This window comes from Astatotilapia calliptera, chromosome 15 (genome assembly GCF_900246225.1).
Source record: "Astatotilapia calliptera chromosome 15, fAstCal1.2, whole genome shotgun sequence".
In the NCBI taxonomy this organism is placed as follows: Eukaryota; Metazoa; Chordata; class Actinopteri; order Cichliformes; family Cichlidae; genus Astatotilapia; species Astatotilapia calliptera.
In genome coordinates this window covers 4,739,613-4,760,362 of record NC_039316.1, presented here as the reverse complement: position 1 = coordinate 4,760,362, position 20,750 = coordinate 4,739,613, and the positions used below count along the sequence as shown (strand labels likewise).

Genomic DNA, 20,750 nt, shown 5'->3' with positions numbered 1-20,750 from the left:
ATTCAGTTCAATTCAGTTTTATTCATATACAGCCAAACCACAACAGCAGTCGCCTCAAGGGGCTTTATATTGTAAGGTGAAGTAATACAGCTACAATAATCTAAACAAAAAAACACCAGCAATCAGATGACCCCCTATGTGTAAGTGCTTGGAAACAGTGGGAAGGAAAAACTCCCTTTTAACAGGAAGAAACCTTCAGCAGAACCATGCTCAGATAGGGTCAGCTATCTGGCGCCAGGGGTTGAGGGTGAGGAAAGGAAGTCGGGACAAAAGACACAATGTGGAGCCAGATTAGACTGAGCCATGTTGACATTACATGAAATGCATGTAAAGTTACCATCTTTATAAAATGTAGGAAACATGGTTTTAATTGTCCTGCTTTACAACTTTTTAAAAATGGTGCCACAAGCTGTTAATACACATACGTGTGTGTGTGTGTGTGTCTATATATAAATGATAATTCAAATCTAAGGAGAAAAGTGTGTTTACTGGGAAGATATATGGAGGAGTCTCGAAAACCCCCTTGAGCTTATTTGTACAGGAAGCTTTCAGTACCCTGTTAGAGCAGCTGGGTGCGCTGTCACATCGGAAACTTTGCCCTGCGGGGTTTGGACCAATCCCGGAGCTGGTCTGTGAGTGTAATCCAGCCCCTGTCCTGCGCTGCCTCTCAGAAAACACACCGACAAGTTGTAGAGAAAGACGATAACACGGAGCCGAGAGGACGAGGAGAACCAGGAGGAGGAGAGTAAAATGTGAGAATGAGTCGGCAACAAATCCGCACACAGATGGAAGGAATACACGGATAAAGTGATTATCTATCGATTAGCGATCGGATGTCATAGCCGTGTGTAAAATAGAAGAAAGACGAAAAGCGGGAGAAACATGAGCCGGCAGCAGATGGAGTCACAGGGAGTGGTTTTAACGGGTTACCACAGCAACGCGGAACTGTTGCCGCAAACTGGACCGTGTGAGTCCAGCTGTCCGCCAGTACCGGACGCCGAGCACACCGTACACAGGTGGGAGTGTGTGCAGCTGTAATGCCGTCCTTACAGACCATTAAAAGAAGTGTGTGTGAAAGAGGGCAAAGGTCACGTTGATAATGCTATTTTTTCCTCATTTTCTTTTTTGAACTTCAGCTGTGGAAGGAGTGTTAACTGCGTTAACTTGAACTCAGCAGTGGCCCGGTGTACTGCGCTTGCAGGCAGTCCACATTTCTTATTGTTCCCTCTGGCCTAACGCCGCCCTTGGCCTTTGGTTATGCTTTTTCCTAATCAGCAGATAACAAGTTTCACCTTGGTTTTGTTCCGCTGGCCAAGATTTCACACCTAATCCACAGTTCTTCCTTAGCACTGTAGCTTTACGAAAAGTCTTCCCCTACGAAGTGCTAGTTTTATAAGCAGTGAACAGACTCAAATGCAGAAGTATTAAATTAGCTCGTAGTTCATATATCCCATTCCCCTGGTCAGTGTGGTTGGTGACACACTTTTGGGCTGTGGTAAATCCTGTTCACTAGTTTCCATCAGCTTAAACAGAAAAAAAATCATGTTATATTACACAGATTGTTCTATTATGAAAATAACAGCTGTAAGGATGTCTTAAAACAAATAATCTATATGGGATAGTCAGTTTTCTGTGATTCAAAACAGAAAATCCCTGACACTTAAAATATAGAGCTGGGTGTAGAGTTATTCTATACTTGGCCTGTGTTGTTGCACTTTAAAGCTTTTGGTTTTTAGTTTAAAACCAGGATAATTCGGAAGTGTCTGAAGACATAATTTAACTGTAACAAAGTATACAGAAACTACTTTTAACTGCTTTCTTATTCACATGGGAGCAACCATACATGTTTGACTTGGCAGATTTTTCTTTTTTTATATATGCCGGATGCCCTTCCTGAGGCAACCCCAAAAGTAACCTCTCTCTTGTTAGGCAAAAAAAACACTATGGAGCCATGCAACAGTGGAAATATAAGGCCAGAGTGATAATTGTCTGTGATGTCATGTGGTTAGTAAAATGTATGATTGATAAATTACATGTTGGGCTGCCACAAACCTCCAGGGCAGTAGTCAATGTTTCCTACACAGATTTTTCAAATCTAGTACTCGATGTGATCAGTCTCCACCTGAAAAACAACATCTGATTGGGTGTTTTGATGTTCTCTTCATGTAGCAGAATGTAGTCATGCCTTGTCTGGATTTCATAGCTTAACTTTCTGGCTTATTGTTTTATTTAATGGTTTGACGACCTTCATGTCCGCTTGTACAATGAGGAAGAGACTCAGTAATTCAAGAGGTGCTGTCGCTGGGGCAGCGATGAATGAGAACTAAGGTGTTACGGAAACAACTGTATAGCTACTCTTTTATTTATAACGGATCTTGCTGATTCATACAGGCTGAGCTGGATATGAAGTCTGCTCATTTACATCAGCAAACACCTGCCGTCACCAACTGTGGGATGGTAAAAGTAAACAGCCCCAGCTGGGATTCAAACACGCACACCTGTGCGTAGGTGTGTATCTCTGTGCGTGTTCCAGATGGCTTGTCCAGGTAGCTAGAAGAAAAAAGAAAAGCAGCATCACATTACAGGCTGCCTTTGTCTCACCTCCCAAGCAGAGTATGTGTATCCTGTCTAGGTTGACGTGCGGAGGCTTAGTTTTGTAGTCATTGTTTCCCCTCATCAGGAAATGCCAGAGAGACATAATGTGTCAAGTCTCGCATTTGATGTCTTTATTTGTTACATTCAGGCCCTCTAAGCAAGGAAACTTTACACTATTATATCACATTTTCCATTGCCATATATAAACTATGGACTGTATATAAAAGAGGGTTGTAACCAAAGTGATGTCATTATTCTTTTTGGACTACTCTTGAAGCAGTGGCCTTAGCATAGGGGCTAATGCATCATTCTTTTTTTCTTTTCTTTGTTTTTCTTTTTATAAACCATACATGAATGAGAGTCTGGATGTTAATTTAGCAGCTAATGCTAGCTAGCATTAGCTAGGTACATCTATAGATGTACCTAGCTATTAGTGCCCAGACAATGAGCAGTCTTTTTGGACAGGACAGACCCTTCGATCAACAGCACCAGTTCCAGATTCAGTGACTTAAAAAGCTTCAATCCCTTGTACAGTTCTCAGAATCTCAGGAAATATGGGGGTCTGTGGGGACTGACTCGCTCTTGGAGCCTGGCAGCATTTTGAGAAACTGGAATTTTTGGCACTTCACCTTTTGGCTTAATTTGACTTGGCATAAAACACTACTTCTCAAAGTTTAGCGTGACAAAACAGACAGTTTAGCTCTACAACAGAGCACTACAACAGGAAGTGAAATAAATGAAAGGTTACAAGGCATCGGGCCAAAATGAATTACAACAACGCAGAGGGTGCAAACACACAGCTGTGTTCTGTATAACACATATCGGTCAGATCAAATCTGGCGCCTGTAAGGATAAACAAATTACAAACAGAAGAGCTGAGGATTAAGGAGATGCAGCTAAAACTGAATACTACAGAAAAACACATGGCAAAGGAGTTAGTAATCAGGAATACTATAACAGACATGGATAGGTCATATATTGTCGATTCATTAGAACTACAAGAAGATGATTTGTTCAACCAGTGGGTCATTGCTGACACCAGCAACTGTGTAAGACGGGGAAACAGAGCTAGGCTCTGTCTTCAGAAAGAGCAGCTGGCATCTGTTGGTCTAAATGGAAATACCACACCCACGTGCACACACGGACAGACACACAAACACTTGTCATCCTCTTCCCTTTTCCTCAGCTGCCCATTGTTCACTTTGTGTTTTGAAGCCTTAAAAATAAGTTTGATTGTCTTCCCCTTCCAAAGTCAGTTTTGAAACAAGCACTCCTTTAAAATCTTATGTCGTACATTATGGACAATATTTTTTTTTAGGTTGTTTATAAAGGGATATCTTCACATTCAAAGCAAAAGCCACATATAGGTGTTTTTTATCCTATTAAACAAATAAAATTGAAATATGATTAATTATTTTACAAGCAAGCCAGACGTTTTAATTTGGGATAAATCTGCCTGAAGCTTCTCTTTACAGCATGTACAGACACGAGCGTGTTGTCTTTTTGATCTCACTATCAGCAAGAAAGTGAATAAACATTTCCCAATATGTCAAAAGTCAATCCCAATAGATGCAGGAATGCAGCTGTGTGAAAACAAGCCTTGTATCTGACACCAAACATGGGTAAAAATAAAGTGCAAAAGAAAAATGGCTGCTCAAGTCAAAGTACAAGTACATGCTACAGTATTGTTCAGTCAGTGATTTTTGTCCACTTTTAAGTGGTTGCCTGGCAACATGATTGCACATATATCATAATATTAAAGTTTTGTAGATATAAGTTAGATTTTATCATCAAATTAATATAATACAATGCTTTTTAAGGTGTTAGAGGCACTTGCATAGTAAAAATAAAAGGGTCATTTTAGCCTATTGGTATGTTGTTGCTATGCAATGTGGTGATGTCATAATATATGCGATAGATAAGAACCTTCAAGGACCTAAGATTGTACCTGTGTGCCAAGTTTGGTCACTGAACTCGAGATCGTATAGGAAGGAGTTGGTGGGCAAACATGTAGAGATTTGGTGTTTTATAGTAAGAGTAGAAGATTGTTTTACAAATGCTTTAAAATATTTGCTTCATCTTAATGCTGCAGGCCGAGGCTGTAACTTACTCCATATTTAATATGATCGTGTGTCTTTAACATAATAATAGCTGTTACTTCTTGAATAGATCAGATAGAATTTTAATAAATTGTTAGAAATTGCGACTATAACATCTGCTTTGATTCATTTAAAGCTACATTTACTCCACCAAATCATGTTTTGTGCCACTGGAGTGATTCATAAAGTCACGCTGGTCATGTGGGAAATTGGCTTCCTCAGATCTTGACTCATGTTCACCTCATGTGTGCTGAACTGGCTCTTTGTGTGTGCCACTGTTTTCTTTCTTTCCTGTTTGCAGCTCACAGCATGGGATTGATTTTTATAGGCTGTTTTCAGTCCACGCGCGCACACACGGCCTTGCGCAATCTATCTTTGTCGGCAGCTCTAAGCAGCTGATAAAAGGTGTGGAAAAAGGTACAGAGAACAATTATACACACCATTGCAGCACTCTATATACTTCAAAGATAATATGTATATGTACTGTACGTGTGCCAAAATGAGAATGTGTTTGTTTTGCTAGCAAGGGCAGCTGAGGGCACGCTGCTGAGTCTCTCGGACTGTGTGTGTGTGTGGGTGTGTGTGCATAAGCAAGCAAAGTGATGTTGTATGCAAAGCCTTAAACAAATTTCTTTGCATTAATTTGGTGTGTGCTTTGCGACCTTGACTTTAACACTGTAGGAAGACACAAACAGGAGGCAGACCTGAACTTTGGGTTTAACCTGATTGTTACATAGTGATCAACAACCTTAGGTTAATTTTTAACAAGGTCGTAAATACATTTCCATGAATGACATGATTGTATTGTAATGAAAAATGTGGCAGGAGTGTCTTACCCAGTTAGATCGCTGACGATCTGAAGTTCATTTTTGTCAGATTCTGAGTTTGAGTGTCAGATACAATTATTAAAATGCAGGAAAATGCCTAAATGATAACCAGCTTGGCATGATACTCACAGTGTCACTTTAACCTTGCCAATGTTCAGCAAACATGACGTTTGCCACATTTCCACAGGAACTGAGAAATCTACCACAGCAACGCTAACTTCTCAATTATCAAAAGTGTTTCGAACAAACACAAAAGTGCTTAAAACAAAACTGGCAGCTCCAGAGGAACCAGTTTATTCTGAAACCCTATGAAACTGGGAAGTCACAGAGTTTAATAAATGCAAAGTTCAGCTGGGTTTGATGGAAAATTGACCGGGGATCATAAAATCCCTATAAACAGGTTAGGAGAGTCTGTAGGTAATAAGACCTTTGGTACAGATAACTCTCTCGTTTCTGTTTGTCATCCACTTTTAGTCACAATGCTATCGAACAATCACGTTTCAGACACTGACCCCTGGACAGAAATGAAAATGTTGGTCTGGATATCCACTGACTACACTGGAAGTCAGTTTCCCACAGGACTCCAGAATTTTAAATCTTACTGCATATAACTCATTCAGTACTTGTTTCTACTTTTTAGTCTTTACAAAAACAGTCAGCAATCCAACTAGTCGATATTATTTTCAATACTAAAATTAGCTAATTGCTAGACACTTTGATGCATAATCATACATGTTTTCCATTGTAAATCTAATGTACTGTAAAGAAAAAACAAATGCTGCTTTACGCCTTTTATGAATTTGAACACCGATAAAGTAATGTGCACGTTTTGGTGTGTGTGTTTGTTTGGTCATCTCTGATTTATGAGTTAGTCAAACTGTTCATCCTGAAGCTCTGAATCAACACATGTAAACGATTAACTCATGTGGTGAGCTCATAGCTCTGCCTGCTTTCAGGGTAAACGCATCTTCTGAGGTACATCAGAAAACGCTGATGTCTTTCCTCACAAATGAAAGCATCAAACTTCCTGAACTTTTAAAGGCAACATGGACATGAACTGGGAGATGATTATTATTATTTATTTATTTTTTAAATTAAAACCACAGATGAAGTATAAAGAGAAGTCGGTGGTATCGCACAGAACTTCCAGCTAAATCCTTGTGTTTTTATGGCTTTGTTGTACTCGGTGTTGCAGGAAGTCTGCTGTGGTATGTGGCCGTAGCTCAGCACGAACCCTCAGGGTAATACTGGGGTGATAATTCCAAATTAATTAATAAAGAGCATCAGCTTAGTGCCGCTCTGTCTGAAATCCCATTTAGTCCTTGGGACTAACTGATTTTCACTTCCTCCATTTCCTTGGAGATTTGTAGAAAATGGCAGTTTTTTAGTTAAAAGTTATCAGTGCTTATCTTTTGCTTTTGAACACCTGTGTATATGAGTGTGTGAATATGTGCAGAGTTCATGTACGTGTGTTGGTACATTTGCACGTGTTTGCATTTTTTTTGGACGTTCTGCTTATCTTCATTACCTGAAAGTAAATCATATATTTGCACAAAGGGCAACTTTACTTTACACGATTTTCTTCTCCCTCCTTTTCTTTGTTGGCTTTAGCATATGTCAAAGTGAAGTTGTTGTGATTTTTATATCATTCTAACATAAAATAAACTTAAATATTAGTTATATAGGAATTTTTTGTTTTGGTATTTTTGCTGTGTTATACTGTATTGAAATTGACCTAATGTCCCATTTATTAGTGACTTAATGCTTTATAAACATATTGTATATACCGACTAAACATGTCATCTCTTACAAACACCTAATAAGTCATTGTTTTGTTATTTGAGAGCTTTATAATGATTCTCAAGCATACATTTGAAATATTAGGTCTATATTGGTGCATGACAGCACCCTTTAATAGAAACGGGAATAACTGTGTTCGGACTCAGGAGCCATACTTGTAGTTTTTTAATTGAGGGGCCTGTTCCAATCAGTTTTATTGTCGTGGTGTCCGATGTTTTAAACAGCCCTGCTAACGGGTGTGCAGCTCTATATTTTTGGGTAAATGAGATGACACTGATAATTTGCAAAAAGATGTATGAATGACAAGATTGTTGAAAGCAGCCTTTCAGCTTGATTGATGTGTGACACTGAAACCACAGACCCTTAAGGAGCTTCACTTGCACTACAAGTGTAGTGGCTTGCTCAATATAACTCTTGTTGCTTAAAGGAAAGAGAGACAAATGTTGTCATGCTTAATCAATCTTATAATTGAAGAAAGCTTTGCTGCTGTTGTTGGCACAGTTTAGAACCCATGCTGATGCTCTGGGACATTTCAATAAGCTGATGTAATAGCGTTTGAACCCTTTTTGCCCTTATTCTTCTCCCGGATGTTGTAATTACACAATATATAGTGACAGAGGTGCTACTAATTATAGTACAGCAGGTGTGAAAACTTTGTGTCTTTATTAGTGGGCACAAGCAGAATAAATACATAAGAAATGTTGCATTCAACATTTAAAATCAGCAAGAAAAAACATAAAAATGAATAGTTTCTATATTGTTAATGTTCAGTTTTAGTGTGTGCTTTCAAATCCAGCAGAAAAATGCACATGTTACAAGAGACCTTGTCAGTGTGATGGGAGCTGAAATTCCAAGGGGGGAAAAAGTGAGTGGCACTCGCTGGGTTTTACTTTTTTACGTCTTTTACTGGAGGAACACCTGTGCCTGTGATATCTGTGTGTACCAGGGGGGAAAAAAAGAATAAACAGTAACTCATCTTTATAACTCATCTTTCTTGTTCCGATTAACTAATTGTATTAACTTAGTACACTGACCTGAACTAGACCTTTGTTATCGTCAATATAAACTCATATTTTTCATGACATTTATTGGTTGCAAGTCCATTTTAGTTGCTAATGTTGTGGTCAAATTTAAAGAAGTTCATAGTAAGCAGTCCTGGAACATCTTAAATCGGTTGCATTTACTGTAGTGAATTACAAAATTGTTAACTGGCCAGCTAGCCAGTATCACATTTATATGATTTTTTCCCCATTTTGGTGTCAGTCTACCTCTGATCTGTCTGCAGTGATCTATTGTGATGTCATCAGATTATTTGCAACATTTATAAAGCACCAGTCCTCCTCAAGGTGTTTTATATCATAAGGTAAAGACCCCACAAAATTAGAGGGAAAACTGTCACAATCAGACAACCCTTTTAAGACCGAGCACTTGGTGACAATGGGAAGGAAAAACTCCTTTGTTAAGAGGAAGAGACCTCAAGCAGAACCAGGATAAGAGAGAGGCTTTTAGGAGAAACAGAGGACTAAACATATATTATTGGAGCAGGAAGATTTAATGACACACAGTATTGATATTGAAATTCTGTATGTGGTAGGTGAAAAGATATGTTCAGATAAATTGTATACCTAAAGTAATGTACTTAATATGTCAGTAGGATATTTCTAGCAGGTATTATCTATTTACACCATCAACTAACCTAGGCTAAGCCACACTAATATGCCTTGTGATAAACTTTGTTTGCAGTGTTTGTATAGCAAAGGAAAGTCCAAGGTCTGCGAGATGTGCTATTTTTATTCCAAGAAAATGCTGGCATCATTAGATGACTGATTAGGAAACGACCTTGCTAATAGCTTAACTTAAGTTGGAGCCTTTGACCAGCGTGTCCAGAGTTACTGTATCGCCCTGTTTTCATGTCATTAAAGGTACAGGAAATATCAGTGCATACACACCTGTGTACTTACAGAGCATGTTTCCAACAAGTGCTGGAGGAAGGCATCTGTCACTACTAAGTCCAAAGTACACAGCTACAAGAGAAACCTAGTTGCCCCTTCTTACATCATGACCACTATGATAGCAAGATGATACGTTTTGCTGGCTTGCCATATTATTTCTTTAGTTTATTGGGATCCTCTTTTGCTACTCTGCATCACAGACACTGATATTTCAATGGTACACAAAAAATAAAAATCTTAATAAATCAGCATTTCAAAATAAGCAAAGCAATGCCTTACGCAGCTATATCCAGCTAAGTGTATGAACTCCAATGACTCAATTTTAACTTTTGTCCATTATGTACCTATTTCACGAACCTCTCCCTGCTCTTGTCTGTATGTGTCTCCAGCCGCAAAACAGGCCAGTACACCCTGCAACACAGCCAGAATGGACAACAAGGAGACAGATATGGCACTTCTGCTTCTTCTACCACTGGCAGCACAGAAACCAGCAGCACGGAGCCAATGTCACTGCCCAGTCAAAATTCTGCAATCCAGCATTCCTCCAGCCCCAAGCTTGGATCCAGCCCCAAGACTGGCTCCAGCCACAGCCCCAGGCACAGCCACAATTCCAGGTCGAGACCATCGCCTGCATGTCAGCGCTACAACTCTCAGGTAGCCAGCAGATTTTGTTCACTTTCAGTCTGTTGGGGCAAATACTTCATTTCATTCCTACAAAATTCCGCTGTATAGGATTTTTTTTTTTGTATTTTACAGCTCTCTGGTAAGATGTACAGTATTTTGAGCCTCTCTTAGTTGCACTGGGAGTGACACAGTACGCAAGCTCTTGGGTTTGCTTTAATTCTTATACACTTTATGAAAAGTGTGTGTGTGTGGTATGTGTGTTATGTGAGAGCAGACAGTTGGCGCAGCCAGTTGCTGCCACCATCTAGACTTGTTGAGACCAGTTGAGAGACCTGTCTACTTCATTATCTCTGTGGATCATATCTGGAAGATCGTTGAAATGAATTATTAATCGCTGAAACGGGGCAGAGAAGCTGAAACTGTGAGCTTAAAACCTCATTTTTCTGCACGTCTGCTCATTTTGAAGGACTCTTTGGACGAGCTGCAGATGGACGACTATTGGAAGGAGGTGGAGAATATTTCATTCTCGGGCGGCGGAGGAGAGAGGGGAGAGGGAGAAGTTCAAGAGGAGGAATTGCAGAAAATTCCTGAAGGTGAGATATACATTAAAGGATGAAGGCAAAATTTGGATCGTAGACTTATTTGGACATATGTGTTGGTCCAGACGCAAACAAATTCTAATCTAAAAGTCTGTTTCTATACTGGAAGAGGAATTCCTCACTGAAAGCTCAGCCTTTTCATTCATCTCTTTATGTAACACTTTGTATGTCTCCCTCAGACCCCGATGTTTATACTCATTTTCTGCTTGTTTGCCGTCATTCGCATCTCTGTTTAAACAGTTTGGAAACACATTAAGTGTCTCGTTTTGAAGTAGTTTCATGTGGGACTTAAGTACCAGCTGTTTATCACACACCGCTGCTGGGCCAGCTCAGACTTGTGGATACTGGCTCTGTGTTGGCTTGCACAGTAGGAATGCACTTCCTGTGCATTTCTTCAGTCAAATTTAGCCTTTAGTGTTTGAAGACTATTGTTTTCTAGCGTAAATGCGCTCTTCCTGTTAGAATATGTAAGCCATTTGTGTATGTGGTCGCTCCTTTCCCTTTCCTGCACCTGTAGATTTGTTTAAGTAACGCCGCATCATCTCAGCAACCAAGTAGGGAATTGCCCATCATCTTCCCTTCTCAGTATTGCTCATTCTGTTTGTCTCTTTCAGAGGGTGAGCAGGAGGAGGCGTGGCTTGCAGAAGCAGGTCTAGCGCGGCTTGTTGATCATTCAATCACAGTGGATCATGATCAGGTAACAATCATATATCTTTTATTGAATTAATAAGAAGTTAGTCCAGGTACAGTTAATCAGTTCCATATTTTCAGGTCAGATCTTAAATAAGCATTTATTCTTTGTCACGTTTGAAGCCTTCTTATACAAATAAGCATGTACATGAGAGAAAAAAAGATGGACTAATGTAAAACATTGTGTGAAAACAACAAATAGATTTAAGTTTGTGTTTGATCTTAATCTATGTATTGACAGGAAGAAGACAGTGCAGTTTTCCTTTCCACGCTCACCAGGACTCAGGCGGCAGCCGTAGAACGTCGCGTGGCATCAGTGCAGCAGACCTTAAGGCGACGTAACCGGCAACAACTTCCTGATGTTCGAGATATATTCCGACACCCTGATAAGGTTAGCAGATCAACACTGTGCTTGACACAAACTGCCAGCTCACCAGCCACATTGTAAGGTACACCTTTTTAACTGCTCATTAACACAGATATCTAATCAGCCAATCACGTGTCAGGGACTCAATGCATTTTTGATATGTAAACATGCTCAAGACAACCTGCTGAAGTTCAAACTGAGCATCAGAATGGGGAAGAAAGGTGATTTCAGTGACTGTGAATGCTGCACGATTGTTGGAGCCTGGCGTGCTGGTCTGAGTATTTAAGAAACTGCTGATCTCCTGGGATTTTCCTGGAAAACATGATGACTGCTTATTGCATGGTAGCACGCCATGTCACAAAGCTCAAATCATCTCTAACTGATTCATTAAACAGAATGAGTTCATTATACCTAAATTGCCTCCACAGTCAACAGATCTCAATGCAACAGAGCACCTTTGGGGGATGTGATTGAACTGGAGATTCTAGATTCATTATAGATCAACAAATCTGCACCAACCGTGTGACGCTATCATTTCAGTGTGGACAAAATCTCTGAGGAATATTTCCAACACCTTGTTGCATCTGTGCCACAAAATACTTAAAGCATTTTTGAAGGCAAAAAAAAAGGGGGGGGGGGTATAATATATATGATTCTTCCTTATTAAATAATTTTGTTTGCATTTATATTATTTATTGGTCAAAGACAGTAGAGAATAGAGAGGAAAGCAGGGGGAGGGTCCAGGCCAGAAACAAGCCCAGCTCCTGGAGCCTTACTCAACCCAGTGAGCTGTAGTGGTAATATAAAGAGCATCTTAAGAGGAAACATCACAAGCTGGTGTGGCATGTGCACAGCCCAAGACCAGGAAGCTCTGAAGTGAGTAATTGAAACTCCTCAGATCATCACTGGCACCTGAGCATATGGATGAGATGAGGAGTCTGCTTAGAGGCCCAAAACAAAACACAACTCCCAACCACACCTTGCTGCCATCTGGACAGTGATGATCCACCTTTTGGCTGTACACTTTTTTACATATGCATAATAAATATAGTTTGGATAACAAGATGTGGTTTTACAGTGGGGTACTTTCTAGGCTACGACTGTATCTTAATTTAGATACTTCAGCTAGTACACTCTCCATGTGGTACACTAAGCACACTTAATTCTTACTAGTGTGATTTGTGAGTTTAACAGGGTAGCGCAGTCTTAAATCATTGCTGGTAACTTATCTTCAGTCCTGCTGGTGGAAAATCGTTTAGTGTTCCTAATCTTTCTGCTACACAGCCCAAATGACAACTATTGAGGATATTAAATGTTCGATGCAACATTCAACATTTGGATTGTTGTACCATACACCGGGGTCGGCGCCAAAGTAGATAAACTGGACGAACAACCAATTTTGACAGGGTGGAAGCCAACTCTTTTTACTGTTCTTTAAAACACAGCAACAACAAAAGACAAAAAGAGATTAATGCTCCCAACTTTACAACCTAAACAACAAATTAAATTATAAACAACTGATCAGAACTCAACATGCATAACACAAAGTACACTCATAGCGAATTTGTTATGAAGTTTCAAGTGACGTCATACTTTAGAGTTGTTGATTACCATTTTTGGTTGCAAAGCGACACATACAAGGGTCGCAGACTTTTGACTGACTTGCATAGACCTATGCCTCAGTCACGCTGCTATGCATGACTATGTAGATCCTCAAAGCATTGTCAGTGCCCTTTGGAAAAATCATAAGGGAACTGACAATGACATTTATGAGGTTTTGCCTTTTTAGTTAAAATTAACTCGATGTTCATGAAAATAAGCATTTTCAGTGTTCTGTTGTTTCACGTACCACAAAGGAAGTGGTCACAAATTTGTGTTTCACTTCAGTACAGGTCTCGCAGTATTTACTTGCTAGTTCCCTAAAAAAATCCAAAATTTTATGACATCACTGCAAATTCAGTATGGGTTAAAGAGTTGACTGGAGTTATCGTTGATAAATTACAAAAATAAAATGAAATACAGGGATCAAGATTTATAATCAGAAATAAATTTAACAAATAATACGTTTAAATTTAAATCTGTCTTTAGTCCAAACTGTTTGAACAGTTTGAGCCTCTCATATTTATTTCATGCACACTCACACACAGACTTTGTCCACTAATTAACAGAAAAGATAATGTGTAACAGGGCTTTCTATAAATTTGTGACTTGTTAAACTTGTTGACTGCTGTGTTGTTCACGTCTGTGTGTGTGTGTGTTGTGCTGTGTGTTGCAGGATGGGGAGCCTCAAAAATCCGAAGAAGGAAGTGAGAATGGACCGAAAGGTGCCCCTTCAACCGGTATGTGCAGCATACTCATGCAGATAAGTGCTTACAATATGAGTCAGTGTCATAAATCACTAACTGAGACCCCCCACCACCACCACCACCAAAAAGAAAAAAAAAATCTGCCTAGCAACACACACACACATTTTTGGGAACTAACACAAGTCCCTGTGTGATATGAGAACATTCAAGAGGAAGTAACAGAGTATAGTCGTGTGACTGTATAATAAGCATAAGTTCTCCACAACAGAGAAGATAAAGCTGCAGAGAATAGGTTTTTTATGAGTGCTGCAGTGACTAATACGCTGCGCTCTTAAACTCCAATAAAACACATCCAGTTGTCTCTTTGTATACACTTGCACTTAGCTATCATAAACATATCTGTACTACCCTACATGTGTGGTCATAAGTTTTATTTCTTCATTGTGTGTGTCTCTAAACAGAAACGGAGACAGAGCTGAATGTTGACGTGGCGTTTTCAGAGCAGGCGCTCAGTTACAGGGACAACCACCAAAGTTTTAAGGTCACCCGGAGCCTTAACTCTCCTGACGACAAACTACCGGTGAGCTGCATTCCTGAGAATTTACACGGACACAAAGGTCATGCGCATATTCACTTCCTTAATGGTGTTTTTTAAATGTTCTTATTGTCTGAACATGTCTGTGCTTGTGCAATAGACAGCGTTGGCGCTTTAGAGTCAAAAGAGGATGCATTGATCATTTACTTTGTCAGGCAAGCATGGCAAAGCTATTTGAAAGTTGTTGCAGGTCAGTAATTACCAGGAAGAGCAGAAGATGGATATGGCAGCACAGAAAAAACTATTTGCACACAGTTGTTGTTGTGTTGGATTGCAGACCCTTATAATCAGATTTTTTTTAGAGTTACAGTTATGTTGGAATTTGTTTGTTTGATCTATATACAGTGTTGGAAGTTGATAAGCATTTCTGTCCTATATATGGTGTTGTCAATTAGCAGATATGGTGTTGGAGCTAAATCTTAGTGACATCTGGTGGCTGGAGCTGGTATATCAGAACAATTCCACTGATCATACAATGTCAGAAAAGGGTTTTTCTGTATCTATCATCATGCAGTTATTTGACTTTTACACTAACTGAATGTAAATACAATAAGAAGTCAATTTAGCTTTATTTTTCCTCCCTAGAACTTTAAGCTTCTCCCAGATAAAACGGGTCAGACGCGAATAGGAGACCTGTCTCCTCTGGATATGAAAAAGGTAAAATGATGTAACACAGTGATCTGTGTATCTATGCCTACAAGACAAGTGTTTGATGAGCTGTCTCCACATTCACTTACTGTTTAGTATCATCATTGTGTTTATCTGTGTCTGTGTGTAATGTTCTGTCAGGTGCATAGACTGGTGCTTGTGGAGATGACTGCTCTGTTTGACACTTCTGGGATAGACCTCAAGCCAGCCAAGGCCCTGAAAGTGAAGACTAAAGGTTAAACACACACACACACACACACACACACACACACACACACACACACACACACACACACACACACACACACACACACACACACAAGATGGCCCCCACAGCCTAAATAGAAATGTCTCATTACACAAATCACACAGTCAGATACAACAGATAAATACATTTACACACATACAAACAGAAAGCTAAGGTATGTGTGCCTGTATGGTATCTGTGCTTGTGTGCGGTGCAGTGCTTTTGTTTTACTCACTATTTGTTTGTGTTTGCAGAAAGTGGATTGTTTGGGGTTCCTCTTACCACTTTATTGGATCAGGACCAGAGACGGGTTCCTGGAACCAAAGTGCCATTGATACTGCAGAAGGTGAGTGCACTGACATTCACATATTGTAATCCAGTGGTTCCCAAACTTTTTTTGCTAGGCCCCCCTTTGTTTTACAAGAACAATGTTCGCCCCAAAGTGCAAAATGGGTTCAAAAACATAAACAACTGTGGGATGCTGTTTGTTCATGATTTGGACAGGGGGAATAAATCGTGGCAGGATCAGCCTGATATTATTTGTATCCCACTGTAACCTTACTGTATAAAGAGCAAAATTTCAGGAGTAGTTAGTCATTATAAGAAGTGTTTGTGAACTAAAAATCAAGAATGTGGGATTCTTTTTTTCTGTGATTTGGAGAGCCCAGTGCATGCTCCAGACACAGTGAAAACCAGTTCTGCAGGGGAGACCTCCTTGGCACTTGTGCAGGTGAAGCCAAAGGGAAGATATGCTTCACCATATTTTCTAGTCTTTGGCTTGGAAGGAAGTTGGTTTGGAAACATATTTGGCGATGCTTCATCTCCTGCTTTGCGTTTGTGTGGAAGCCCCGTCAAAAACCTGTCCATTACGCTAGCAGTGTCCAAACGTTTTGGACACCCCTAGGGGGCAGGTCCCACACTTTGGGAACCTCTGTTGTAATCGTAGTTTGTTCTTTTGCATGTGTGTGTATTTAAGCATATTTCCAAACCTCAAAATTTACACTCAACTCATTGGCTTTATGTTTGTTTTAATGGTGTTTTTAAATGACATTTTCTTTCTCTCATCATAAGATCATCAGTCATATCGAGGAGGAAGGATTACACACAGAGGGCCTTCTTCGGATCCCTGGAGTAGCCACTAGAGTCAAGGTTAGTTCAAGTATTTAGCTGACCACCCCTCCCACAGAGACAATGTAAAATCTCAGGTTCATAATAACGCCAAGCATAATAAAATCAAGCATCAACTTCCAGAGCATATATATTCCCTACTCCGTCTCCAACCACACTGTCATTCATCTTAAGCAGTGTCCACACTGGGGGGAAAAAAAAAACACTTCACCCATCATTCATCACTTTGAAGCTGACAGCTCAGAACCTGCAGACAGTCCAGGTTCTGGTTGCCTAAGAAACCCTGTAATATATTTACTATTAGGTCATATGTCAGTTATTGGTTTCCTGGTAGGCGCTTCAGTCGCTCACCTGGAAGTTGAGAAGTTTACCTTGGGCCACCATCGGTTATTTCGCCCATGGTCACTTGAATTGACCAAATGTTCTTCACTGTCACTTCCAGTGGGAACGCAGCTTAAAACTGAGCTTTTCCTTCCCGTGACATCACCTCTTTCTCTATTTGAAATGTGAAAGTAATAGTGTTGTTGATTGTACTTGAAGTTGATAAAGGCTCTCTGTCTGTCCCAACTCCAGTTCCTGTGCCAGGATCTTGAGTCCTCCTTCTATGATGGGACATTTTCGTGGCAACAGATGAAACAGCACGATGCTGCTAGCCTTTTGAAGCTGTTTATCAGGGAGCTACCCCATCCACTACTGACCGTGGAGTACCTCAATGCATTTATTGCTGTTAACAGTATGTTTCCTGTTTACGACAAGTGCTTCATACACACATAGTGAGGCAACAAAGTGTCACACTCATGCTGTGTATATTTGTGTGCGTTCACAGATCTCCCCACAAAGAAGCAGCAGCTACAGGCTTTAAACCTGCTCGTCCTTTTGCTACCTGAAGCCAATCGAGACACTTTGAAGGTAAATTTGGCTTTATGGTCATCACATTTCTGTTCCCTATATTATTCCTTTATGGCGCGTGATTATTTTTGTAGTGAAATAAAAAATTGTGTTTGCAGGCACTGGTGGAGTTTTTCCAGCATGTCATTAAAAATCAGGCCAAGAATAAAATGACCCTGAACAATGTCTCTGTCGTCATGGCGCCCAACATCTTCATGTTTAAAGGCTTTCGGTCCAAGGTTACAGAACAACAGGAGTTCTCCATGGCAACCAGCACGGCCAACATTGTCCGTCTGCTGATCAGATATCAAAATCTCCTGTGGACTGTAAGAAAAAAAATCTTAGCATTAAAGCTGTGCATGTGTGGCATTTTTGTGTGGTTAAACTAGTTACTCACTAACCACCATTATTTTTTGGTTTTAATGGAGTATATCTCTGTGATGTGCCTGTCTTATCCAGATCCCCAAGTTCATTATGAATCAGGTCAGGCACCAAAATATGGAAAGTCAGAGGAAGCAAAAAGAGAGAGCCGTACGGAAGCTGCTGAAGAAGATAGCCATTGAAAGACCGTCTGAGAAAACTATCCCTGAGGTAAGAGTTTGAATTTCCTGGCTTCACTGAGATACGTTTTTTAATATCCTATTAGAAATCTATAAATTATAAACACACTGTATTATGTAATACAATGAAATCAGAGGACTAGAGTCATTAACCCGGTGGCCGTGTACATCTTGTTTATCAGAAGACCACCTGTAAACTACTGGTAAAGGTGTCAAAGCAGACAAAGGGTTTCTTTGCATAAGGACGATGTATGACAGATTTAGGAAAAAAGCACACAAGTCAGTCTGTCTATGATGGCTACAGATTTTACTGTATTTTCAGTCTGAGACATCTAGTGTTATTGTATAAAAGTACAATGAAGATCATGATAACTGAATTTTTAAATCATTTATACAGGAGCCGTTGTGCAGCTCACACAATCCTCCTGATTAGATGTCGGCCTCTTTTCCTCACGGGTGTCTGACAAGAGCGATTGGTTAATCAGCAATTGAAGGGATTCTAGGCAGTTCTTTCTTTTGTGCAGTCTTGTGTTAAAACGAATCTGTTCCTCTTGACAGATTCTTAGTGGATGAATAACTTTAGTGATGTGAACCTAAACCTTGACTGTAGTTTATTAAACAGAGGAGCCACAATTTTTTTTAAGTCCACATTCTTGAGCTGTCATTAGTCCAGGTTTTAAGTAAGTACCTGGGTTATTTAGAAGAGTGATTTAGATTACCTTATTTTATTCAACTGTTTACATCTAATGCAATTGACAGTCTGTTTCTCTTCTCTGACTCTGTGTACAAGCAGGAGACCTCACAGGGGATTATCCGAGTCCACGCACCACAGTTCACTAAAATTTCTATGGCACTTCAACTTACCGAAGACTTGCAGGCTTGTGATGTGTTAACACGCTTCCTGAGCCAGGACAGGTAACATGAATATTAACAACACAAACAGAGAAGCTCTCACATGCCCGCATGTCCTCTGACTACGTCTCTCATCTCTCTCATCCTTCCAGCTTGTTGGCAGTAAAAACAGATGATTTGTGTCTCTATGAGATCGGCGGAAACATCAGTGAGTTCTGCTCCCATAAAACTACATGTGTAAACTAAAAACATACACTACAATATTAATTTCCTTGCTCATAAAACAGCTTCTATGGCACAAATATGCATTTTAAGTCGTGACAGTACATGCTGTCAATGTGTTTAATGTTTCTCTCTGTCTGCTCTTCTTCTTGTCGTCTTCAAAGAGGAAAGATGCCTAGATGGGGAAACGTATATGAAAGACCTCTACCAGGTGAATCCTACAGCAGAGTGGGTCATCAGAGCTATGCAGCGATGAGTTCATCAGGTCCTGCTTCATGCTGGACCTCTCTAAATTGCCACCACTGTGTCCTGAAAGAATATCCGCTGCCTTGTTGTCTGTGGTTCTGGATGCACTTGGAGTTTTCATATGTAGCATAGATATAGATACTTTTAACTGATCCTCAAATTTGCCACAAAATGCACATTTTCTAATGGAAGAACTCATCAAAGCAGATTTTATGTTATGTGGAAATACGTGTCCTTTTTAGTTTATTGCACAACTTAAATTCCCATACTTTTTTTCTCAATGGGGGAAAAAAGGAAAATTATTATTATTATTAACAGGAGATTATAGAGATTAATAGTTTGGTGCAGAAAAATAATATTGATTAAATCATAAATCAGTCATGAATAAATACTGGTCCATTTTTGTGGGCTAATTATGATTTTTTTTTTTTTAATCTGTTTATATGTCTATTAAAAGTCCTAAAAATGATGTGTACAGCCACATTATTAAATAGCATTAAATCTGAGCATTTCACCAGGAAGGATGCTTTGGAGGTTTGGGTCTCTGAAGCTGAAAGGTAGGTGCTGTAAAGCAGTGGTTTATTTTTTAGCGTAGAAGAAAACTGATCAAAAACAGTGGATGTGTGAGTGTTTTACCCTACTCTACAATGTGAACAAGCACATGTGTACGTCATACACATGCAGTACTGTGTGTGTCAAGTTCACTTTAAGTATTGCTTTAAAGGGATAGACTGCTGACTGGATGATACATTTGCACGTGCTGGGCTCCAAACATATCTGTTCATTTGTTGTTTTATTCATTTTTGGCTCAGTACCATCCACAGTGTGGACATGAGTTGATATATTCTACTTTGGCAAAACATGCATTTAGACTGGAATAGAAAAAAATCCCCATTTTATGTTGGGTTTTTTTGGCATCTATTTGTGTTTCTCTCAGTTTTCAACAAAGGTCTTATCAGATTTAGTGCAGTTTCTCACAGTTTCAGCAGCCTGTGGAGGATTGTGTCTGCACGATAGAGCCACTTCTTTTATGTATAGCTAGGGAGTATTAAAAAAAAAAAAGATTTTGGGTTTATTTTGAATGATTTTGATTTATTTATTTTTTTGAATATCTTGTTTTTTTTTCTGCCTTGTATTGTTGTTTACTGTGATTTTTTTTTCAGATAACTGTTTTTGTGTAACTGCCTCTGAAATGACCACTAAAACTGCCTGTAAATAAACATGCAGTTATTAATTACCACATCTGTTGGTATGAGTGCTCATGTATCCGAATGACTTAAAAGTTCTTGTACACTGGAAAAACTGTCGCAGTCCTGTATCTCTCCAATTTTCAAATGAGAAGTTAGTTTCCCACCACGTTGTACTGACCTACTTAGAGTAACAGTGAGGTTAGAAATAATGAGGTCCAACAGCTTGGATGTCAAGGGCTTGAGTCAGAGCTCTTGGCAGTTTTTACAGAAAGATTGAATTAGTGTACAGGTTTTCTGTGAGTCAGATTCAGGGCA

General features: G+C 39.6%; 1 protein-coding gene across 1 annotated transcript; it reads left to right on the top strand.

Moving 5' to 3' along the window:
• Nucleotides 1–557: 557 nt before the first annotated feature.
• Nucleotides 558–20,332, top strand: arhgap18 (Rho GTPase activating protein 18). Its single transcript, XM_026142634.1, has 18 exons — nucleotides 558–1,016; nucleotides 9,663–9,927; nucleotides 10,364–10,490; nucleotides 11,111–11,193; nucleotides 11,428–11,577; nucleotides 13,829–13,892; nucleotides 14,321–14,439; nucleotides 15,040–15,111; nucleotides 15,244–15,337; nucleotides 15,604–15,695; nucleotides 16,421–16,498; nucleotides 17,051–17,210; nucleotides 17,304–17,386; nucleotides 17,485–17,691; nucleotides 17,825–17,956; nucleotides 18,719–18,840; nucleotides 18,930–18,985; nucleotides 19,164–20,332. Exons 1-18 carry the CDS (start codon nucleotides 883–885, stop codon nucleotides 19,253–19,255), a joined length of 2,130 nt encoding a protein of 709 aa, XP_025998419.1. The 5' UTR covers nucleotides 558–882; the 3' UTR covers nucleotides 19,256–20,332.
• Nucleotides 20,333–20,750: the final 418 nt, after the last annotated feature.

Coding starts and splice junctions, on each gene's coding strand:
- arhgap18 (XM_026142634.1), top strand. CDS start 883: ATGAGCCGGCAGCAGATGGAGTCACAGGGAGTGGTTTTAACGGGTTAC. Junction 15,112..15,243: donor CTCCTCTGGATATGAAAAAG/GTAAAATGATGT, acceptor ATGTTCTGTCAG/GTGCATAGACTGGTGCTTGT. Junction 18,841..18,929: donor CGCTTCCTGAGCCAGGACAG/GTAACATGAATA, acceptor TCATCCTTCCAG/CTTGTTGGCAGTAAAAACAG.